A 25,460-nucleotide genomic window follows, 5' to 3' on the forward strand; every position below is an offset into this window, starting at 1 on the left:
GTGGCCTAACCCCTCCCCCCCCTCCCCCCTTTATGTTGACATTTGACTGTAAAGTGATGAGTGGGCTCAACCACTGTACCCAGACAAGAAAACCAAAAGAAGTATCGTTCTTAACCTCGAAGATCATGCTCTTAGCCTCGCGCTGGGCGCTTTTCATCCGTGCCTCAAGAGCGTGCTAGAATTCATTAGCGCTGATCACAGACAAAGAGAATTTGATTCCCTCGCGCGAGGTTACATCGTCTGTTACGCGAGTTGTGAACCCGCAAATTTAGAGGGTACGGGCCCGCGTTTGATGTCTGTGCTGGTGGCGGGAGACGTCGAAGAAGTTGGAAAGGGTGAAACGGTGTAAAAGATAAAACCAAATAAACACGAAGAGCTTTCCCTGCCCGGGCGAAGAAGAAAAACACGATGGAAGGCGACGGAGAGCCTACTTGGCGTTGTCTTAATTGAACTTTGTCTTTCGTGTATTTGTACATGCCTTGCCGGTTTTTTTGGTGGTTCTGGTGAGCGGTCATTCAAAAAAATCGTGTTTTCTTTTTGGCTATATTCTCCCCTTCCTGATGTTTTCTATGTTGTTGAACTTGCTCCCTTTATGCTGAATGTTCTGCTCGAAATGCTCCAGTTACTGCATTATGCTCATATTTTAAGAAGTAACGAGTAGTTAAAGTAATCCAATATTTTGCAACGAAATTACATTACAAATTACTTAAAAAAATTACGTGGCAATTACAAAATTACTCTAAAAAGTAACGGATTACTTGCCAAGTCTGACTCCAAGTAAAGGAAAACGTACCATTTTCTACCAAGTTGGACTGAAATAACGCTCTCACTGAAAAAACGTGTCCAGTAAGTATGGCATCGACTTTAAATCCGGGGTCAGAATGCTCACACCATCATACAAAAGGCAATCTGCAAGCACGAGTCACCGTAATATCTGTGATCCGAATACCGCGTGCCAAGCTTTCTCCTTGAACTTATTGCCATGCGGCTTTTGATCGAAGCATGAATTTCGCGGTGAATCACGTTCAACTCTGTATGCAGACTGTCTTTTGTATAGCGTATAAGCAGTGTAACCCCAGCTCACGGTGTAAGATAATACTCTTCAGGTGAGGACAGCCCGCTCCTCGCGACGTGCCGATAAAGTTCGCTCTGATACTTTACTAGGGGGAATACATTCCACTCTGCTCATTTGCATTAGACAGAACGCCTACAGCGCCAAATACATCTCTGACGGAGGGGAGATCCGCGTCAGTCCACGCGCAAGTGCACGTGGATGTTCGCGGCGGCCGCGGCGGTGTCGTCTCCGATTCCACCTAAAGCCCCTTCATGTTTCAAAAGTAGCGCAAGGTGCGTCGATGCACGAGGCAGGTGCAACGTGCAACCCTTGGGAAGATCATGGCGGCACAGCGCAGCGAAGTATTTTGCACACCACTGAGCTAGAAATTTAGACGCCATAATATTCTTAGAAGCGGCGCGCGGCACGTGTCTCGCACATTTCCACAACAATGAATTTGGTATGCAGAACAACCATCATCAATATCATCATTTACTGCCCGATAGCCGAGAGCTCCCCGACGATAGATGGCTCTCGCCAAGCCCAGAAAACCTGTCCGCGCCGAAGCTATTGTATTTGAGAGGAGTGCAATGTCTTCCCCCTAGTAAAGTAGTTGGTTCGCTTTCACTCTCTCTCTCTCTTTCTCTCTCACTATGGTTTTAAGCGGCGCCGGCAGATGACTCGTCGACCTGTGGGCACGGTGTAAGACGCAGGAGCACCATGCCCCAGCTTACATGAAAAAAACTGCCTCCTCGTTTATAAGTGGAATCCACTTACAATCAAAAGCGTAGTTCTAATGGACAGAGGTCTGAAAATAGCTGGAGTGGTTCGTGGCCTAAACCCCGGGTTCACGTCAATATGGTGTCCACGTTCCACGTCCAGATCTCCAAGGCGGAGCGGGACGTGGTGTACCTTCCCCAGCGGGAGCAATGCTACTCTGAGCACATGGTCAAGTGGCTGGGCGCCCTGTACATCTACAAAGGCCTGCTGCTCGTGGTCGGCTGCTACATGGCCTGGGAGACGCGCAACGTCCAGATCCCGGCCCTGAACGACTCGCAGTACATCGGCCTGAGCGTGTACAACGCCGTGATCACGTCGGCGCTTGTCGTGGCGCTGGCCAACGTCATCTCGGCGGAGCGCTACACGCTCACCTTCGCGCTCGTGGGCACGCTCATCTTCGTCTCGACCACCACCACCCTGTGCCTGCTCTTCTTGCCCAAGGTATGCCAAAGAAACAACATGCAGTTTTAAAGCGATAGAGCACTGTAGCCTTAATATACACCCTTACGCGGTTTACAAACGCGTTTCTCCGTCGAGGCACTACACGTGAACAGAAACCAGGTTCACGTGAGACGTATGCGCAGTGCCGACAGCAGCGCCACCACTGTGGAGTATATGGAAGCTCTGCACGAATCTCAGTGCCGTACCACAATCCCCGTAACTTTTTACTCGAGAATCCGCAAGATACTTCATAAGCGTCGTTATTTTTTGCTACCAAGACGTCGTGCATGCTATGTGGCTGTCTGAGAAAAAAACTTGCTTGCTTTGTGCTTCGTGACTCAGCCTTCGCCATGAATGCCTTTTAGCATGAACCATGCGTATACGATGCCTCGTGATCCCTATACAGTGCTTGCAGTGCGTGAAATAGCGGAACGATGTGTATTCTACAAGCTCATTCATTGAGATTAAAAATCTCAAAGAAATGCAAATGAAGGCTGTCTTATTGTTACCATAAAGGCCGTCGCAAAAGCGGCACCCGAAGAATGTGCGCTTTGCCCGCCAATCAGGGAGCTCGACCAATGACGAGGCTGAAGACAAAGTCTGTGTTGTAACACTGGGCGTGCTCTTTGTCACAGCGCAGACTCTTTATTATATATTTTTTTAACGTGAAACTTTTTTTGGCTAGATGCTCCGAATTTCGTTGAGTCGTGACCTGTGACGTCCCATAATGCAATGCGTGCAGTGATGCATTATGGGACGTCACAGGCCTACACAACAATTCGGTTTCCCCGCTAAATTTAGCGGGAAATATAACGTCCCGTCACCTGATGCTAGAACATTTCAAGTACGCAGCACGATTGCCTAGCAATTTGGCCCGTCATTCGATCACCACCGTAGACTGCAACGATTGATGCGCCTAGGTGCTTTGCGGAAAGGTTGGAGCCCCAGATTCCTTTAGGTACAGCTGAGGTCGAAATTAGTACGAACAGCGAAGCGCACGCCATCCTCAGCCTGCGGAACCTCCTAGCAGAACTTGCTACTGTTTCTCCGGCGAGATTATTATCGGCGTTTTGCGCTGTGGCATTATCTTCCGAGTTAACACGACACTAGGGTCGTCCGTGATCGCGTGGAAACGAGAGTATTTGAAATTGCGCATTGTAGCCTAGAGTGCGGAGCTACTTCGAAATGTGAATTATGTTTCAATCAACGAAGAAGGTTGTCTTGTTATAGACCCCTTTAGAAATATTGCCCTCTGTTGGCAGCCGTAGAATCCCTGCACAATGCCGGACTAAAACCTCAACGTCACGGAACACTGAGAAAAGTAAACACCCACAGAAAAAAGCGATAAGCGCAGTGACGTTGCACTTTCGACGCTGTTTGATCGGCTCGTCGGCTCGTAGTGTTGGCCGCGTTTCGACGTTCGCTATCTCATGGAATGACTTGCTCGTTCCTCGATGCAATCGTTCCTCCATCGTGCAGTGGTTTCGACCTTCTAATAATCGGCACGGGATTTTCGAAAGCGGTCTATGCGGAGAGCACATCGTCTGCTTCTGGCACAGGAGTTGCAGTGACGTCATAACGACGCCGAGTTCTAATTGGCCTTCATTGAAAGGATAGTGGGTATAGACCTCAATACTAGATGCCTTGAGTTCTACCCGCTATTCTTCTTTAATGAGCCAATAAGAGCTCGGCGTTCTGACATCATCGCACCCCCTGTGCAAGAAGCAGACAAGCTTTCGCTCCGCATTGCAACATAATAATTGCATCCATAGCACACAAGCCACGGTGCCAGTGGATCAGTAGACGCCACTTCTGAACGGAATTTGAATGGCTTCAATCGAATGACTATGCATAATATGTCAATACAATACTCAGCTCCCGCGTCTGTCCGATCAGTGGCCGCGAAGCCAGGAATTCATACGAACGAGCGACGTCAGTCTCCCAGCTGGCCACTCAAGAGTACAGCGTAAAGGCAGCGCCATTGGCGGTGAATAACGAAGATAACATTCGTCGACATTAATAAAAAAAAATATGAACCGATATCTTTCTTTAGACCAGGGTAGAGAATAAAAATCAATACGATTTAAATCGTGATGTAAATCACACCGGTTTTACTACGATTTAAATCAAACCTTGCCCGCCAAAATAATCTCCAAAATACATTTTCATTTATCGTTTGTCTATCATTTGCTTCTCTTTATGTGCCTATGTTTTGTATTTAAAGAAAAGTATCATCAAGCAAGAAAGATTTATGGCAGGCTGAACACAAACAAAAGGAGACACTTTCCTGAGACCGTACCCTTCGCGGGTCCGTCCATTACGCTATGTTCTATTACAACCAAAATATAATGCAAATGGGGGGAAAAAATAACGTCCTATGCACCGAGAAACTGAGGGAGAGGAGGAGACGAGAGGGCGCCGGGACTACAGAACGCCGAGCTCAGGTTAGAACTACTGCGTAGGCCTAAAGCAAGCTGCATGCCTTTGTCTCCACTGCCATAGCCTCCTCTGTACTCACAAAGCCTGGCAGTTCGACGACGGAGCCATAGAGTGCCCGGTCGCAGATTTGGAGCGCGAGGATCTGGTAGCCCAGGGCATTTCTCGGTGAACCTGGACGTCAGCGCACAACTTTTGCAGCGGCGAGGACCCAAAACACACTTGTTCGCTCGGGAGAAGTGTGTTTCGGCGTCTCGCCGTAACGGGGCGCCTGTCACGTGGCTCTCCTCTCATCCGTTGTCTGCCGCTCCACCTTTTCCATTTCGGCGGCCGCTTCGCGTGGCAATCTGCCAGTCTTTGTCCGTATAGAGGAGGCTATGCCACAGCACTGGTCGAGCGCATTCGGATGCCAGAGCCAAACGCCGGACGCCGGCGAGTCAAAGGCAGCTAGCTTCAGGTCTACCCACTAAACAGTCCAACCAGAGCTCGGCATTATGACTTCCTCGAACGCTCTCGTATCCTCTCGTATCGTATCGTATCCTACGTTTCTCCGCACAAGTTTAAATTTGAAATGCCTCTTTCTTGCGCATTATGTTCAGTGATTGGACGAACTGATAAATCAATCTTTCGTGTTTAACAATACATATAGTGTTAAAGAATCACTATTTTCTAGCTTCACCGATTTAAATCAAATGAATCTGCTTTTATTCAGATAAATTTGATTTAAATAAAATAAATTTGCCTTAAATCATTTAAGTCTGATGATCTTGATTAATCAAATCATGATCTGTGCTTGATTTTGCGAAATACGGCCGCAGAAGCGTTCAGCGGGACGCTACGAACTCCAAGACGACAGTCATATATCATTAAGGACCTTTAACGAACCGTTGACGTGCTCCGCGTACAGCACTACTGGAGCCTTTGAAGCATGCTTTTAAGCGTGCGCCCCGCGGTCACGGTACCACCCGGGCGCGCGCTTAAAAGCATGCTTCAAAGGCTCCGGTAGTGCGGTACGCAAAGCACGGTAACGGTTTGCTAAAGGTCCCTAATATCTCAAACGGATGGCCGTATTTTTTTAGAAAGCAGGACGCAATCAAGAGAGGACTATAACACCCCAATCCTTCTGTAACTGTCGAGAAGGAAGGAAAGTGGCTTAGCTTCTCTCCTCTTCGCTTCAATTCACCTGCTCGGGGGGACGAAGCGAAAAGGAGAGGGAATGAGGATCGTGACGTCACATGTCTCGTCGACATCGTCGATCGTGTTCAATCGCGCACTTCTTTTTTCACAACTACAGCCATCCGTTGGAATCTCGCTGTATGAGTGATGTTTTTGGGTTTTGCAGCGTCCTGCCTATCGCTCCAGCCTTGTTTTGCGAGCTCCAAATTTCGGATCAGTATCCCTTTAAACACTGCCCCCATCTGCCGCTATGGAGTAACCTAGGTGTCGTTCGGTCGTTGCTCCGCTGTTTGCATTTCTTTTAACCATGAGATACCGATGCGATCACCTCCGGTGCACTCGCGGTTTCAGATCCACGCCATCATGAACAACGCGGACGCAGACGCTGTGGTGGCGTCTTCCGGCGTTCGGGTGGAGTTCAACACCAGGAGGTTCGCCATCGACGAAAGGCGGGAGCTCTTCTACCGTACGGAGGTCCAGAGCAGGGCGTACGCTAGAGAAGTGAACGAGGCAAGTCCATTGGCCTCCTGCTTTGCCCAGGAGGCGGTGCGAGAAAAAACCGGCTGGCAGCGCCCCCTACGATTTATTTATCGGTATTGGGCGGTACAAACCTGCCCATTTGAAATTTTTCCCGCGTGAAAACGTTAGCCAGAGGCATGAATTTCTCCCTTGCGATTGCCTTACGGCACGGAATCGAGCCAATTTCTAACGTGAAAAGCTTCTTTTGTTCCTCAATACTTCGCAAAGAAAATAAACTCGGCGATGCAAGCTACGTCTACGCCGTACAAGAAGCCGCAAATTTGGTGTCGGCATGCCGTCACTCGCAAAAAAGAAAAAAAAGAGCGAGCTTCTTATGATGTCGAGCTTGAGGTGAGCATTGCGAGATACGCCAACGCGCCTTGTAAGCGAAAACTCCCAAAACTGCAGTCCCCCCGTACAGCCAAGGCTATCAGCTGATGATTAACCTTGAAAATGCACGAAAGCTGACGCAAGCGATCGAACGTCGAACAGCCGAGCACATCATTCTTACTTCTACTACAGTAGTAATAATGATAATAATAATATATTAATAATTATCTTTATTTGCAGAGAAGTTTACCCCGATTGGCTTGCTCGGCTAGAGCGGATAGGCGAAAGCCCGCACGCTTGTGCGTCTGCTAGCCGACCACCTGGGGCAGGAGAAAAACAAAGGACTACACGCTGCCTTTTGAGCTCTTGCAGATTTTCTTGTACATCTGCGATGTAAGCTTCACGCAACATAAAATCAGCACTAGGGGCTCTGCCTTCAGGACATGCTTAGGGTGCCTACATGTCTGTCTGTCTCAGCAAAGCAAAAGCGCGCGTGTGTATGAAGGCACTCTAGACATGCTTGCTTCCCTCTGTGGTGCGTTGGTGTGCGCGCGTGCTCGAGGGAGTTCACTCGGATGTTCGTAAAATTCGCATGACGCACGTTTCGATGCATGCCACGGCCGCTTGATCGAGTGGCCGATACCCTAACAGGATAACCTAGAGGAAGAGAAAAACAATTCTCGCTTACTCAGTCTGCTGGGCGGCTAGTATCGTTCCCTCCGCTCGACTTCGCACGGCTTCGATGGGGGTCTGTAGACGTTCATTCCTGGTTCTTGACAGTTGACGACGCAACAGTACCGTCGACGGCGACGTTTTGAACGCATCGAAGGTGCGCTGCTGGCTCCCCGTTTCGACGTGCTTGGACGAAGGAAAAATTGCTAGCTTGCGGCGACCTCGGGTTGTGCGGTGACGTTGTGCGGTGACGACTACGGGTGGCGTATTTGGAATCGTGACCACGCGAACGCATAAATAAAGGCAAAGTGCAGAGGTAAACAGCCGCCCGAACAGGTTTGCTATTGTGCGGGGCCGCGGGACTTGTACTACTCAGACACTCTATCGCCCGCCTCCGGAGGGCGCCAAGATACGTTCAAAGCTTCAGCGCAGGAGGCCTATACCCTTGAGAGAGTGCATGTTCCCACAAAAGGCCTCGATTGTCTGCATAGTCATACAGTGTTGCTGCCAGCTGACAGACATGCTTGCAGATTAAAGAGCGGTGCAACGATATTCAATTGGAGTGTTTTTCACTTTACACGAGCTTACTAGCACTAGTGGGGCTCAAGGATACCCGCACGCAACGCCACTGGCCAAGGAACTCCTTTGTTGCGGTGTAATTTCAAGGACAAAAGCGATCATTTTCATTCAATCTCTCCTTTGCAAAATTTGATGACGTAATGTGGGGATCGCAGTAGACCCCAATGACGTATTTGAATGCGGTTCATAGATTGGACCCAAGCATTCCGCGAGCACTTGATTTGGGCTCGTGATAATTACTAGCTCGAGAAGCATTCGGGTAGTGACCCGTGTCCAATCGCAGCAACGACGACAGTAGCCGAGCCATAACAATGTCTGGAACTTAGTGCGTGCCCTGTGCTTTGCCAACCCCAGCGCGTGGCTATGATCACGATTGGCGACATATAATCGGCTCCAGATCACGTGACCGCTTGTTCTGGCTGTGAGTTGAGGGGGTGATCGCTGCTCTTTTTTTATTAATTTTTTTCTAGGACTTCTATTGCGTGGAAGGAAAAACGAACGCCTGTTTTATAAGTCATTAGACAGTTTTAGTGGACCGTACTCTATAGCTTTGCGTACGTAAAAAGATTGCGGTTCGTGAGTGCGCATGCGCAGAACGCAATAGAAGGGCTAGCGTATTGCGTACGCACGCAACGCTGGGGATTTTCCGTTGGTGGCTATAGCGGGCCTTGCGGGACGCTCTCGAGTGATCTCGGACCCAACGAGAACGCCCGTTTCAAGATGGCGGTTGCCTCGACTGGCGCAGCAAGGGCGACGTGGTGTTTTCGAAGTTCTGTGTTACGTAAAATTGCGTGGTGTTCAGCTCGGCGATTCTTTCTGGGACCTACCGCGGTCGAGTCAGATCGCCCTGCAGCTGAAGGAGTGCACAGTGGAAATGTTCGCCGCTCGCAGTGTGCGTCGACGCAGCGATCTGCTCAACGCTAAGCCTATTCCCACAGTTCATCGCCGACGGACGAACGACTCTAAAAGAAATCGCCGAAGTTCTCGCTATGCACTGGACATCAGGGTCATGAATTTCATTCCGCGATAGCATTGATTAAAGGTGCCGTTTCCACGGGACGAGTGACGGAGGCTCCGTTATCGAATTTGGCTACGCACTCGTACTCGTAGCCTTGTACCCCGCAGAAAAGTGCGCTTCACGAGGCAGCTGTGGCTTGGTTTAATCTGAAATAAAATGATTGGACACTTTTCTTTTTGAATATTTCTTTCCAGGAGCATGGTCGCGCTATAAGCACGCGGAATTCTACGGCTCTAGCAAATTTAACCAACATCATGCGCGGTGTTCACTTGAAAACGTAACGCACAACTAAATTCGGTCCGAGCAGGTTATTTTTAGCGTACGCTATAATATTGCGTATTGCGGACGTGAGATCCGGCAACGCTAAACTAAAACTGTCCATTAACGTCAGGGATTCGTTCTAAGCGTTATTTGCGCAAAGTACGAAAATTGTTGCATCGCCCCTATAATAAAGGGGAAGACGGTGACGGGGAAAAAATTACTAACTTACAATAGCTTGTTTCTCGAAAGGGTGCTGTTCGCCTCCTGCGGGGTTCGATGTGCTAACCAATTATTTCCAAAACGTCTCAAGGCTTGTTAAACTTGTTTGTTAAAAAAATGTTTAATTGTTTGTTAAATGTGGTTTGTTAAAAATGGACGTCTAGAGCGGGTATAGTCACCTGTGTCACTTAAAACTTCGTTAGTACTTGCCGGGGGACTTGCGCAAAAGGATATAAACCACGAACTGTTGACATTTGCTTCAGCTTCCATTTAAACACCGATGAAAGAAGTTGTCATAACCCAAACGCCGGATCATTTCGCAGCTGGATCTCGAGATCGCACGTCTGAAGAAGCTCTTGGGAGAACCAACTTCCACAGAAGCATCGTCTGATGCCAACTCGGCCAAGGTGAGCGTAAGATATCACACCCACGGTAACTTCCAAAAAGAAAAAAAAAAAGAAAGAAGAAAGTAAGGGCCATTTTCCAAAAGAGTCATTCAATGAAGTCACGCGCTCACGTGCTTGTGCTAACTGATTAACATATGAAGTTTTAGAATTGGGGGCCCGAGTGTTTTGGCTTCCCCCGAACAGCTTGGGGCGCCGCAATGCGCATAAGCTCCGCGCATGCTCTGTGCAACACCCCAAGCTGCTCGGGGGACCCACTTGAACTTGTGCAGGGTAGAGTGCTGGATATACTGCTTATAGATGTGTGAACGCAAAATGCTGCTGTGAGACCCACTGAGAATAATATATGAACAGGGTGTTCCACGTAACTTTTGTGAAAGTTTGAAAGTATTTTGGTGCATTTTAAAACGACGAAACCAAAGGAATAAGATTGCATACTGCTTCGAGCGAGTCAGACAATTTCTTTTTGTTGGTATTTCGCCCTATTCAGAAATAAATCAAGATTTGTTAATGAACTTTTGAAATATTCAATTTAGAGCAAAATTTCCAATGACAAAGTTGCAGAGCGTCCCCAGAAACATCTTATTCGGTGTTTTTTTGTGAAGAAACCTTAATATAACTGTTTATGGGCTTAAAATAAATGAAAGACGTTTATGGCCCGTTCGCACTCTGACGACCGAGTAAGACCGAGAGAGACCAGATCGGTTTTTAAGCCTCTTGCGACGTCTTAGGACCGGATCCAGAGCAGCAGAGCTGGTCCTAAGGCATCGCAAGAGGCTTAAAAGCCGGTCTAGTCTTTCTCAGTCTTACTCGGTCGCAAGAGTGTGAACGGGCCTTTACAATCCCCTGTAACGCCGAATTAGAGCGCAGCTCTTAAAGAGAAGGGGAAGGTACGGAGAGGGGGCTATGCCCCCCCTCCTCATCCATACCCTGCCCTGCTCCTCTCCTGCCATTTAGCAGGAAATTTTCGCTAAATATATCGGGTTAAATTTTTCCGCTAAATTTAGCGGGAAAATTTTTTGCTAAATTTAGCGGGGAAACTTTTCGCTATATAAAGCGGGGGATGTTTTCGGCAGAATTTAGCAGGAAAACGTTTCCCGCTAAATTTAGCGGGGAAAATTACCCATAATGGAACGCGCGGTGTCGTCACTCGTGACATCACGTGTGCGTCATTAGAGAGTTTTAGAATAACGTACGCGATTTTAGCGCGCTTTAGAGCTAAATTTAGCGCTTACGTTAGCGCACGCTACGCGAGAGTTTTAGAATAGCGTCCCAAGCAGCACATAAACGTGAAAAAAACGTCGAAAGAACGTCGAAGACGTCTGTAACGTGACGTCGTAAAACGTCGAAGGTCCGGACGTTACCTTCCTTCGACGTCGATGAAACCTTTAAATGTCCGCGAGAAAAGGTGCACAGAAGGTCGAGGGGACGTTCCAAATGACGTTTGTTGCACGTCACATGCACGTCTCAGTGGGCCGTCGCGTCCTCCCTGGACGTTTATGATACGTGTGTTTACGACATCCGGACTACCAACGACGTTCACAGAACGTCGAGAAACCTTTCCAAATTACGTTCCCTAGCCGTCGTGGGAAAACGTCGTGTCCCTCCCCCCCCCCCCCCCCCCCCAAAAAAAAAAAAAAAGTATTTTTTTTTTTTATTATTGCGAAGGCAAGTTGCTATCAAGCAAGTACGAAGGAAGTAACTAAAACAGGTTTGGTACGAACTGTTTATTTGAGCATGTTCAGACACGAGATGCAATACAGAGCGAATGCCAAAGACGTCCCTGGATGTACCAGCCTCAAAGATATAAAAGAACAAACAAACTCGCTTGAATAAATTAACAGGAGACGATGTCACGGGGCGCGGAATGTTCCACCGCTTACCTCGTTCTGCTTCTGATTAATGCGCTGACGCGCCTGCTTTAGCCGTCCCATTGCGCGTAGCTGGTACTCTCGCTGCGTGCACGGGAATGGCTTCAGAAGGGGGATCCCGTCCGCTGGGCGTTCTTGATTGGGATCGTCGGAGGCGTCTGAAGGGTCTTGATCGGAGACTGGACTTAACGCGCCGTTATGTGCACTGCCACTTGTTTTCTGGGGGGCGTCATTCATATCCTCACAGGCACCTTGATCCGAGCAGTAGTACGATTCAACGTGTGAAGCGTTATGGCCTTGAAAAAGGTCCTCGATCCGTGACTGAATACGACGACGTTTTTGGCGATCACCGACTTCTTCACGGGCGCGACTTGAACGACTCATCCAATCGCAGCACTTATACTGTATGCGGACACAAAAAAAAAAAAAAAAAATCACGGCGACATAGCAGCCTGCCTCGTAGACCCGTAGACGTGACGGCCGGTGCTAGTGACTGGCTTTCGGAAAAAGCTGGACCGGGTCCCAGAGCTGTTCTCTCTTGGCCAATTCGAAGAACAGAACATTGAGTGAAATATTTTGGGAACGACTGAGAAAATTCAAAATACGCGCACCCGGAACTTAGGCTTGTCAATTGTTCGTCGTCGCTATCTTCCCCCACTTTTCTCTCTCGCCCTCTTCATGCCGAGTTTCCCGACGCATCGCATGGGGCTCTATGGAGGTGCCACTGGCATCTCCTCTGCCTACCTTCGCCCTCTCTCTCACGCCGTGCCGGCTGTTTTGTTTTCGTTTTTTTCTTTCTTTTTTTGTGTTTTTTTTTTCCGGCACGTAAGTGCGGACTGGGCTTGAACGCTTTTTGGACCGTCATCTGGGCCATTCAGGGGTTGGCATTATGAATGTCAATTTCCACAAACCGTTGACAGTATCTACCGAATTTCGTCATTGCCTGGCATTCTTTTTTTTTTTTTTTTTGAGTCAATTCCAAATATGCGCAAGTGTGCAGTGAAGTTGTGCTCTGATATAGTGTGTGCTGGCATGCGATTTTCGTTTGGGTACATCACCAGTGGCAACGAAAGCCAGATATGTACTGTCAGTCACGTGACAAGACTGCGCCCCGATCTACGGAAAGCGCTAAGGCGCTGGAAGTTGGTGTTATGAATGAACTGCGATGTTGATGCAAATTTTTTAGTTGTGCGCAGGTGAGCATGGGTTACAAAATATGAAGAGAAATTGACGAACCTTAAAACAATCTCGGGTGGTCGCGGAGCAGTACGGATGCTCCTAGGAAAGGATACAGGCTTGAAATAACCTGGAGAGGGGATAGTGTAGCGGCGCCCCTGAGGCGCGTGCCAGGGCCCAGGACCCATGGAAGACGACAACGCGCGTGCAAAATGCAAGAATGGTACAGTTCGATCCGTTCTAGACGCCATGGGCTTCGCAAATTAAACCTGTAACAATATTTTAAACAAACCAAAATTATAACAAACACATCTAAAGGGAATGATATTCCCAACATGCTTTCATATTATTTTTTTTCTTCCGTGTACATTGAGTTTTGTAAATGCCCTCTTTAGCGTCATCGATGTGAAATAATAGCATTTTGAAATACGCAAATTAATATATAAATAATTAAACTTCTCAACCTCTCAAAAATTAAGTTTTGTTTGCGGCTCTTGAGCACTGTCACCTTGACCACAGTGATTCTGCGGCTGGAAATTGAGCTGGAACTCTAAAAACGTCGAACAGAACGTGAGTGGTCGACGTTGCAAGCACGACTTGTATGACGTTTACGACATTTAGGTGTGAACACGACGTCGCAGAAATGTCACCGACGGGGCAATAATGTAATGTCACCCTGGACTTCATTTTAACTTTGAAGACACGTGAGTGTTCGACGTTGCTAAAACGTCTTGTCTTGACGTCGTGGCGACGATGACGACGTTAAAGTTGAAACGTGACGTCGCCAGCACGTCACGGGCAGGACGATAATGGGACGTCATTTATGAACTTAAGTTCAACGTCAAAGAAACGTGAGCGTTGGACGTTGTGAGAACGTCGTGCATCGACGTCGTGGGAACGTTGACGACGTTTGAGTTGAAATACAACGTCGTCACAACGTCACTGATTGGACCCTAATGGAACGTTATATAAGGACGTCACCTCAACATCGAAAAAACGTGATCGAAGTCGTACGGGACGTCACGGACGTCCGGGACTTTTTCTCGACGTTTCCACGACGTTTTGTGCTGCCTGGGGTTTCTCTGCCGCGACGCAAAATTCCAAGCATCTTGCGCTTGCAACGCCACCAAGATACAGTTAAAATTTTTATTTCACACGCGAAATACTGTAGCATGAAAAAAAAAGTTTTTTTGGTCTGACGCGAGCGGCCGACTGGTCGTGTCCGCTTGCGTCGCTTCGAGAAGAGAGGTCTCGTGCATTGACGACCTTCGCTGCCTTCGCCGAGAAATGTCCGCACGTCGCAAGCATCAAGTTGCCAGAGATCGTTGCCAAACCACAAACCGAGTGCAATGTCATCCCGTATTGAAAATCGCAGTCGCGAGGATGCCGCCGACGTCGCGCTCACGACGCCGCCAAAGCGGACGCAGTCATGGTCCTGGGGGCCGCCATTGTTTTAACTGCGCTCGTCTTGGCTTTTGCCAACTTCTCATTATGAATCCACCTTGGAGGAGCGCAAAGACTTTTTTATTGCGTACGCACGCAATTTCCAAAAAATAGCGTACGCTAAAATAGCGCACGCAAAGCGCAAGACGTGGTTAGCGTTCGGCGCATGCGCAGTGGCGACGACGGTATTCTTTGAGTACGCAAAGCTTTAGCGTGCGCAATTCTAAAACTCCCTATCATGGGAAACGTTCCATAATGCAACGCACGCTTACGCCGACGCCACTCAAACCGGAAACGGGTGCATAAGAGCTGCGCTTTAAAGATAAACGCAAATTAATAAAAAAAAAACCATGACTTTGCATTTCTTCGTTTTGTATTGCAACGCTCTCAGCAGTGGCTTGAATAAACTAGGCCCCTATGCTAAATAGAGCACTTCTGACAAGGCGCTGTTGACACACTCGCGTTTTTAATGCGAAAGTATTAACTGTCTCATGGAGTGAAGCCGGCGGAAAACGGCACCTAAATACCCATTGGCTGAGCGAACCCGCACCTAAATACGCATTGGCTGAGCGAAACGGCACCTAAAATCCCACTGGCTGAGCGAACCGGCACCTAAATTCTCATTCCCAATAAAACGCAAAGGAAAGCAAAGCAACGTAGATGCTTCGTCACGGAAGCCGGCGGGTGCGCTCAGGGTCAAAGCGGACGCGCCTTAGAAATAAAACACAAAGAAAAGCTCATGTCAACAATATGCTTCGTCACGAAAGTCGTCGTGAAGCCGGCGGGGTTCGCCGCGCCTGCGCAATGGAGGAGTGTGACGTCACCGCCAGAGCGCTGCTCTTAGGAATGCGCTGCGTGTAAGAATGCTTTCGCTACACGTGAGCAATCGGAAGTGTGTCTGTCCTCAATTCGTTTTTTCTTCTTCATAATTTGAGCACCTTTCTAGAAGCTCGGAAAAACAAACCGTGTTAGAGATTTCTTGAAAAAAAATAATTACTGAATTGGATGTTTTTGAGGACGATCTACAGCTTTGGCATTGGAGTGAGCTCTAAAATGATTATTTTGAAAGTTTATAAATGAATCGTAATTAATTAGTTAGCTGGGTAAAATACGAAAAATAGCCTGACTTGGTCCAAACAATGAACAAACCTATTCCTTTTGTTTCGTCTGTCTAAAATGCACCAACATATTTTCAAACCTTGGCAAAATTAACGTGGAACACCGGATATATATAAATAAAAGCATGTTTCCGTCCAAAGCCTGGCAGTTCGACGACGGAGCTATAGAGTGCCCGGTCGCAGATTTGGTAGCACAGAGCATTTCTCGGGGCACCTGGTCGTCAGCGCACAGCTTTCGCAACGGCGAAGACCCGAAACATGGTTTTCAAACCCGACAAGAGAAGAAGCGGTAGCGCGAGGAATGCGAGGAGCACGAGCGGACATTTCATAGCTCGGGACACCGTTACTAAAACACTCAGTTGGGAAACTGCGAGAGAGACTTATCTGAAAAAGTGTCCCCGATCTGTCCTCGAGCACCGAGCTAATGACGAACACAACGCCGCCATTTCTCCCGCAGCGGCCACTCGAGGAACTGCACGTTAATTCCATTTTGGCTTAAATCGGCCATTTTGGAGCCGAAACAGATACAGCGGAAGGGGTTACAGGGGTGCCACCCCCGCCTCTCCAGCGGACGCGCCGCGACTTACTACTGAAGTTAAAATGCACCTAGGTCGGGACGCGCTACCTGAAAGCACCGCTGAGGCATGATTGTACAAAAACAATATTAATTGTGCCGCAAAACCCTGCAAACTAAAGATTTTAAAAACATCACGCGCCCATCATTTTGTACAAAGCTCCAAGTAATTTCATACCAAAAGAGTCTTTTCCCTTTGTTTTTACGCAAAAATATGCTATGTAAAAGCTTAAGGTGACCACAGTACAGACAAATGAGAAAGAGTGGCGCTGTTGTCGTATTTAGCTCGGTCTCGGTGGACACCAGCGGCCCGCGGCGAGTTTCCCAACTGAGTGTTCTAGTAACGTTGGCTCGGGACAAGTGTGTTTCGGCGTCTCCCCGCAGCGGGGCGCGCGTTACATGAGTCTCCTCTCATCCGTTGTCTGCCGCTCTACCTTTTCACTTTCGACGGACGCGTCTCGTGGCGATCTGCCAGGTTTTCTCAGTATAGAGGAGGCTATGATCCACCATGTTCGCTGTACCCTCAAGGTGAACATAAGTGAAATGGACTTCTGCTTGATTATATGGCGAGCAAGTGTTACAAAATACGCCTTTTGCACCTTGGAACGACGCAAGAAGGGCCTGCTACTGAAAGAGCAACATATATAAGTTCATATATTACAAAAAAAATGTCTTCGGCATATTTACAATGAGCCTTATGAAGCGCCAAGTACTCACTTGTTCTACCACTACCATGTAACCAGTGCATTCTATAGATATCGATTAAGTTCGAGGTATAATTTCGAAACACGAAACAATATTACTAACTTACGTGATCTGCCTCATCTTCAAATAAAGAACATAACTAGTTACTCAACAAGACATAGAGAAAATTGGGTAGTGCGTACACTTCGTTCGAACTACGGAAAAAATTGCCTAAGTTTCGTACTACCGTCTTTACTAAACACATATCATCTTGTGCATTTTGATTTATTTACCTGTAAGAACAGTGAATTCCGCAGAATGTATGAAACCGAGAGAGTATGACTTTTTGCGATTTTTTTGTTTAAATGTGTGCGCCCTAAACATTTATGATCACAATGATATTTTTTTTGTTAGTGTGTTGTTGCAATGTATTGTTAAAATTACTTTTCTTCCCGCCTTTTTTTTTGTTTTTGTTCTTCTCTTCTGTGAATACTTTAGCACGATGCTGCTTAGCTGCTAATATTAAGGGTCTGTGGACTTGTGAAGCTGCAATGCTGTAGCTTTTTTCCACAGCTCCTTCATCTTCTTTGTACAAGGTGAAAATAAACTGCTTTGATTTGATTAAAGATCGCGCCGGGAGTGCGAGACAATGATGCAGCCGAGCACGCGCCGCCATGATTCGAGGTCGGGGGGAAGCAAATGCACGTGGGCCCATATGACGGGTAGACAAGCGCACGAGGTGCGCAAGAAGCCGAAGAACTTGCTCGCCGTATTGTCAATTAGCGCTCTCGCCACCCTGAGTGGTGCTGCTCCACCAATGCTTCGGTGTGCTGCAGAGTGACGCAAGGTGACGCGGTCCCGCACTGCTGTGCGAACCTGTAAACGTTTCAACCCGCTTAAAGGTCGACGAGCAGCCAGAAAGGAGGAAACTTTCCCTCAATTGCTCTTTTCCATTCGCGAAAGGGGAGACCCTCCCCGTTTTTGATGGGAGTAGCTCAAAGTCCCGCTCTTTTGGGGAGAGGGCGAGGGAAGAGAGGGAGTTGGAATGAAGAAAAGGGAACTGGATACCGGCTTTCTGCCCGGCAGAAGACGATTCTGTAAGTCGCCCCTGAAGCATTCCTTCCGAAAAATTTGAGAACGCTCACTTTTGGCAGAGAGATGCTTCTCCTTAGGCACCAGTACAGTGCAAAAATAACAAATAAAAGCCGGCCGTAACGCGCCGACTTTTTGAAATTTCATTTTAATGGCGCCTGCTTAGAAACAATTTAAGCTACTTTTATTTTATGTGTTATGATGCGGCTATTACAAATAGCACAACAAAATAGCAGCTGACGAACTATGTTTCAACACTCTTGCTGTATTGACCAGAGCCAACACCACCAGTAAGTAGAGCCAATCAAACACTATGAAGGTATAGCAGTAAAGCGCTAGATTAACAGAGGTGCTCATATTCCAACTCGTTAAAAGTTAACTTGCCTTCGTTACTCTTGTCGTGGGCCATGCCGCGGGATGAGGCATTGGTGTGTATGCGAGCGACTGCCATAATATTTACAGATAACTTTAAATTCATACAGAATAACATGCTGAATTATTAGAGTCTACATGAGGAGGGTTCTGCTCTTAGAATATGCAGTAGAGGTCTCGTCGAATCATATTGTACTTCTCACAAACCCTACGTTCTTGGCCCAAGGACCACGTCTGTCTAGGCGTACTGGTGAGCATTGAAAAAGTGTATGTCGCAAGTCTCACTAGTTGTTCCGCAATAGGTGGCATTCACTGGCGACCATAGCAGAGTCCGTTGCTGCTAAGCGCGAGTTTACGATGAGCTTTCACAGCGCTTTCTCAACGTGCATTACACACCACCAAGAGTGTTAGTTCTCGAAAGATATATGGGGGCTTGTTCCGAATATGCACTGAGAAACGCTACGGTCAAATATGGCACCCAGCGGATACCACCTATGGTGAGCTAAACAATATTCAAATGTCTCTCACTGATACTCATGTTTATTTGCTCGCCCCCCAAAAAATGCTGCAGTCGGAAAGCCCCCTGTCCTCCCTTCTGGAGCGTTTCAAGCGCAAGCGGGCATCCCTGGAGTCGGAGGGCATCTCAGCCATCACCACAGCGGGTGCCACCACGGCATTTTCTTCTCCCGGACCCCCTCCCCACCGATTCCGAAACCCCTACTCCCCACACCCCGCAAAGATCCACTCCGTCATCCACGCGGGCATTCCAGAATCCCCGCTGTCCATTCCAAGCACCAGGACCCTCCTCCAACTCCGCGCAGAAGACCTGCTTCCAAAGCGACCAGAGGGAAGGTCTCCACGAGGCTTGCCGCGACTCAGGAGCAGCCTTCCGGCCATCGCAGCGCTGGATAACGCGAGCGGTCCGGATGACCCATTGTCAAGGATGGCCATGGGCCATGCCGGCTCCTTCCCGGCTCTCAGGTCATCCCCAAGCTCCGAGGGCATCGAGGACAACGACGAAGAGGACGGCGGTCGCGACTCGGTGTACCAGTCGGTCGAGGTGGTCGCGAACGGCGGAAGCACCACGGACGAGTACCGCACAGTGTCGTCAGACGACGACACATACGTGAGTTGCCGGACTTTTAATCGTGGTTCGTCGTCGACTCTCGCCAACTGGTCCCCGGCGTGCTTCGAGCCTGCCGTAGCCGGCGAGCTCGGAGTCCTGGAGGAGATGAACGACGACGACTCGTCGGTGGCCACCACGCCGGTGTCTCGGAACAATCCTTCCAGGGACAATGCGTCGAGGGAAGAGACGTCCCGGGAGGCATTTGAGGAGGATGAGGCACATGGTGTCTCCAGGGAGATACTGCGGGCCCAGCGCGAACATTTTTTAAGACAACTAGAAGCGGCAGAGTCCGTGGACGTCTGACGACTTGCTGTGGGCTCGCGGCCCGTTACCTGGTGTTTGAGAGAACGCTTTGGTAATATCTGCAGGGTGTTTAGAGGTCCCATGTATTACGAGAATGCTGCATTCATGGTTACCCTTTTGTTACCCGTATGAGCTATGCTTTGCTAACTATTGGCTAGCGTACATGCTGACCCCACTGTGTTTATGGCTGTTGATCATTAGAATTGAAGCACACCAAATAGTGCGATCATTTAATTGTTATTGTATAGATATATACATATATTGGGCAAGGCTCATGTGGTTCTATAGAGCGGACAGTTCGTTTAGAACGGAACAGGCCCTATGGCATTAATTGTGAAGCGTGAAAAAATAGAGAGGAACCGAACGCAAGAAGCAGGGTGATAGATGTAAAATAGGCAACACTGACATGGGGTCATCGAATACATCACTGTCGATGTTTTAAAGAGCTTTCACCGGGAATGAATTTGATGTACATTCCATCGCAGGTTTCGTAAACAACGTCGTAGGGATGCTCCAGCAGTCTTTGTGCTCTAATTGCTTGGAGCTTCGGAGTGTTAGGAATGACTTGGCTGTCGCTGTTTATATAATACTAGTACAATCCTAGACCAACCTAATGGTTCCTAAGCCCCTGTTGTCCATGACTGCCCATACAAAATGAATTCAGACCTAAGATGCTCGTCTTCATTACGTAGGATTATAGGCAAAATAATTGTTGGATGTTTGAGCATCACAAGAAATATTTAAATTTTAAACCGCGCAGCAATTTATCAACAAAGTGTATAATGGAAATGTCACATCCTCACATTTACAGCTTTGAAACAGAGCTTAATGACATCATTTGCTAAATGAGTGAAACTGTCCCTTATCACTTTCACTTGACATTTCACTCATTTTCTTGGATTATAAGCAGCAAAGTGAAGGCTGCTCATCTTACAAGTCTTCTGAAAACTAGCCTGCCTTTGAACTTCATTCTCACATATAGCACAGTGCTAACTCAGTGCCAAATGGAGTGCTGTGTCCATGCTGACTTAGCAATAAGTTTAACACCAGTTCTGTAACAGGTGAGAAGGAACATTTACCAGTGACTGTGCCCTTTAACATTTCATATCTGGGAAGTGAAGGCAAGGATGTGTCCCGTTGCTTTTAATTCCGGTGACCTGTGCTCGTCTAAGAACAGCGAATTCCATGATGAAGTGATAAACGCCGTTGAAGCATTTCTGAAGAAGCATCAAACTTGTAATTTTGGACGAGGAGTAATTACCACTTACAAAAGTAGGTAGAAACCTAAGTGCAAACGACAACAAGCCATTGCTTTCATTAGAAACTTAGGAAACAAGTGCACTAGCACCACCATGCGATCCCATGTCAAACTTCCTTCATAATCATTTATTGACTGCTGAGAAATCGCACCTAAAAGGTAGTGAATATCGCTACATGAATGCATCGAGCGTTTCAGTTGTCACGCCCCAGATAAAAGGAAAAAAATCTCGATGATGGAAGAAAGAATCAGCGCTGGCTGGATCAGCATTGCGCTGCATGTCAGAATCTGGCTTTAGCTTCCAAATACTGCAATCCTGTGCAAAACCTTTATGACAGAGCAGTCTTTCACAGACCTATTTGGACTTTGTATTCAGTCTTTTGGCTCCTCAGCGACTTATGTTGGTCTCTCGGTGACTTCCTTTAATTTTGCCGAAGCCAGCTTTGGCTTGTCAATTGCTCATTTCTCCTTTACGCTATCATGGAAAATCTACCGTAAAATGCCGAGCAAGCACCCAGTCAGAATTTGACGATAATCGCGAAAAAAGGGGATGGACGCATGTGAGGTCATTAATTATTACATATATATGTACTGTGCATATTGTTTTCAGATGTTTCAAATTTTGTGGGTGGGCGCGCTCAGTGTTGAATGGGCGGATGCACGGTATTCTACGGTACATGGTAACAAATGGTACTTGTGGCGCTACCATAGCACGCACCACGCTACTACGTGCAATCTGCGAAACAAAGCAGGATTAATGCTAAAGGCCGGTCCCTAGATTCATTATCCTCCACTGTTTATATTGAAATGTCTCCGAAAACCAGCCGAAACAACAGCATAAGCTATTAACCATCTTAGAATTCAAGAAAAACATAAAGGCTTAGTCGTTTCCCTCTAAATTTCGACAACACACTACAAAACCTCCCAGGTCAGACAGCTCTGCAAAGCCGTGTCCACGCAGGTCCCTCAAACGAAGTCAGACATACACCATTGAGAGAGGCTAGCGTATGTTGGCATCTGGCCAACTGAATGCGAGAGGGATGCTGGACTCTGGTTGACAGATCGATGGACAGGGCTTAAACACTTCCTGAGATTAGGTCTTTTGAGTGCTGATGAAGCTTATGCACTATACTGGGTGCCCCTTAACTTGGACATACTCCCGAGTCAGACACTCCAAGTGCACACCACTAGTGTCAGAGTCTGGGAAGTCTGACTGTGTATGAATTACCAGAATTTTTATATCACCGACATTTTTCGGCGGCTCAGTTTCCTTTGTGCTTGCTAACCCTATAATCTCTCCACTGGTCTAGCTCTAGTATAACTCTTTTAAACATATCATGTCACACAAACTTCTCCAAAACAGCAAGTTAATTGTAGGGAAAGAAATATCTCAATCACAGAAGTGTACTGGGATCAATAGTATCCATGCTATACATCACTACGAGCTTCTACCATCCTTGTCAGGAATGTCTGCCACTCTTGCAAGTGATCATTTGTATGTAGCTCCTTCTAGGCCTATCACATGTTCGTTTCTCCTACAGGTTTGCATCGATGTGTCAAGTTAGACTGGAGGCCAATGAGCACAAATAATGTACAAAGCTATACAGTTATCAAAAACAATTGATGAAAATCTTGTCAAATTCAAGCTAATCACAAGGAGTTGTCTTTCCTACTGTGTAGATGACCATACATTCAAGTTACACATCCACAAAAAACACTGCGAAATTCTTCATTTCAGTGTGGTTCTTGCAAACTGCAAGGTACTATCTGTTAATATTTTCAAATGTTGATAGGTTTACATGTTAGCCGTGACTACTATAAATGTGGTAGTCTCCATGACCCAAATGTGTGTGATGTGCAAGTACGAAAAGCTGATCGTGTAACAGCCCAGTATGCCAAACCCAAAGTGCCTTATTAGAAACTACCAGCTTGTAATATGTCTCCCAGTCTTTCTCAGCCTAAATGCACTAGCACTCCATCAGGCCCACTGCTCCAGGAACTTGCCATTGACAAGGCCTCCAAGGAACCTAGACCTTTTCCAATAACTGGATAAGCAGAAACTTATGTGCAATGCTTCAGCAATTTAAAAAGGCAAAAATAACACTACTACCTTAAAGTCTTTATGAAAAAGAGAGCTCCCGAAGTGGTAAAGCAAGGAGCAATTGTTGTGAGCAGGAACAATAACAAACACCAATGCTGGCTCCTCAGCTCAGCAGCTGAACTGAACACAAGGCCCATCAATGTGAGGTTCCGCATAAGATGAAGAGTCAACAAAAACTGATAGGGTGCCAAGCTTGGCTTACCACACAACTGAGAGATCCTAAAGCTTTGCATAGCATTATTGGCTAGAGGTTGAACTTCTGAACTACTCAAGAAATCGCAATGAAATTTGCAGGGGAGATTTAACTTCAGATGTAGGTGTACAGCGCAAATTTCCAGCCTCTTTGGGACAACTTTCCATGCCTGCATAAGAAGATGTGTCACTCTTCGTTAAGAAATTTATGATATGCAAATGAAGCTATTGAGCATCATTTTGACTGCTTGAATATAAAGTGGGGGATGTGGGACTTCGAGCTATCTAGTTTTTATAACTCAAATGTAAATATTTCAGGAAGAGTGATTACCTCGATATATGAGATGCACATCTGTCCTGTGGCAAGTTTTGAAAACATTGTTTTTTCACAATGAGGACTTTAACTTAAAACAAAATAAAGTAGATAGCCCGATTCGCCAGTAAATTTCAGTTCAGAAACATCTTGATTGTGGTATCAGAATAATTTTACCTTCGAACAAAAGATTCCTTCATATGAAATTTGCAGCAAAAAGGGGAACCTAAGCAACCTGGCATCTTCAAGCTGCAGAAACAATGGGACGATCATTTGCAAAGACATGCAGCCCACAGCTCCAAAATAAGACACTCGTTTTGACAGCACAGCTGCTGAAACTAGTACATGATGCACCAGACTTCCGCACTATACGTATAATAGAGTCCCTTACCGCATACTGAAGCAAACTCAGGATGCCATCGTGCTTATCATGCAGAAAAGCATGCTAAGAAAAGTAATACAGTATTATGTATCAATCTGTCAGATGAGCTTCTGTGTGCTCTCCTCAGCACTCCCAAGGGAGCTGCAGCAGAGAAGAAAAGGTGTGATTGTGACTCATGTGTTTAGCACCTCTTTACCGGAAACAAGAATATACAACATCCTGCATTAAGTCATCTGCTCATCACATCAAGCAATAAGAGCACAAAAACTCATTGCCGCAAATTAGTGTTGGGTATAACTTGATGTTGGCATATCCGTTGTACTACCATGTTTGCCACCTTGTCTGGTTTAGCTCATGATGAGTGTTTACCCAAGAATGTAAAGAAAGTTTGCAGCTGCTGCTAACTGGTAACATGTTACCCTACCACAGGGGTTAGAGTGCATTCCGCTTATCCTACCGTATAGTCTGGAAGAGACAAATGCACTGGCAGTTATTTCAAAACAGATACCAGTAATCAAAGTGGTGATTTGATCTTGGGAAAGGTTCTGACGAGACATGGTTTAAATTAAAATAATTAAACTGCATAGGAAAGAACAACGGTGCGTTAAATAACAATGGCTCTAGAGATATTCAAGTCAATAAATTTGGCATTACATGACTGATGTCCCCAATTCTTAGCAATAAACCAGTGCTGACTGTTTTGTGGTTTCACCTGAAAATGTGGTACCCCATTTATAAGACATGAAAGATGGTTACTTCACATTGTCGGCATATCCTTGTTGCCTAAAGGGATGCTGAACCGAAATTTGAATTTTACGAAATAAGGTAGCGGGAGTGTTCAACGGGGCATCACAAACCCCAAAACACGACTTATAAAGCAATATCTCGAACGGATGGCCGCATTTTTGTAAAAATAGGATGCGATTGAACGAGAATTACGACGTCGCGGACCTTTTTGGCCTTGTTCAAGCGCGCTCTTCTTTTACAAAAATATGACCATCTGTTGGAGATATCGCTTTATGAGTGATGTTGTCGGGTTTGTAGCGTCCCACCTAGCGCTTCCGCGTTATTTTCTGAAATCAAAATTTCGGTTCAGCATTCCTTTAAGCATCAGTGTGATACTGAATTGAATATTTTAGACCTTGTACTCAACTTGCGTTTCTCAAACCTTTGTTACTTCATTGATATGGCTTATTAACTACTGATATGAACCGCTTACAAGATAGAATGCTTGCAAATGACATCCTCAGCTGAGCTAAGAAAGTGAAATTCTGAGATTTTACATGCCAAATCAACGAAGGGCATCTGGCCCGCCTTAGCGGAGGACTGTGGATTAATTTCGACCACCTGCGGATCTTTTGAAGCGCAACCAAAATCACGATTAGACGCCGGTTTCTCCGGGATAAGCCTCCAGCAGATTGCGGGCTCCTTGTCTTCAGTGCCTGCAAATGTGCAAGCATGTGGCTTTAAAGTCCTGCATGAGTGCTCATGCATTAAATAGCACCGATAACAACTTGCGAGATGATGCATAATATTGAAGTCGGCCGATAAAAGCCATCCAACAGG

General features: G+C 46.8%; 2 protein-coding genes across 2 annotated transcripts in view; one reads left to right on the forward strand and one right to left on the reverse strand.

Moving 5' to 3' along the window:
* LOC8042865 (gamma-aminobutyric acid type B receptor subunit 2) overlaps positions 1 to 20,498 on the forward strand; it is a 115,271-nt gene extending 94,773 nt beyond the window's left edge. The window contains exons 14-17 of the mRNA XM_042289620.1: positions 1,937 to 2,275; positions 6,239 to 6,397; positions 9,809 to 9,892; positions 18,791 to 20,498. Of these exons, the coding sequence (XP_042145554.1) occupies positions 1,937 to 2,275; positions 6,239 to 6,397; positions 9,809 to 9,892; positions 18,791 to 19,648 (1,440 nt within the window). The 3' untranslated portion in view covers positions 19,649 to 20,498. The remainder of the gene's footprint in view (positions 1 to 1,936; positions 2,276 to 6,238; positions 6,398 to 9,808; positions 9,893 to 18,790) is intronic.
* LOC8042867 (acetylcholinesterase) overlaps positions 1 to 25,460 on the reverse strand; it is a 309,154-nt gene that overhangs the window by 239,677 nt on the left and 44,017 nt on the right. The window lies entirely within an intron of this gene.

Source organism: Ixodes scapularis, unplaced genomic scaffold (assembly GCF_016920785.2).
Source record: "Ixodes scapularis isolate PalLabHiFi unplaced genomic scaffold, ASM1692078v2 PGA_scaffold13__105_contigs__length_92229423, whole genome shotgun sequence".
Taxonomy (NCBI): Eukaryota; Metazoa; Arthropoda; class Arachnida; order Ixodida; family Ixodidae; genus Ixodes; species Ixodes scapularis.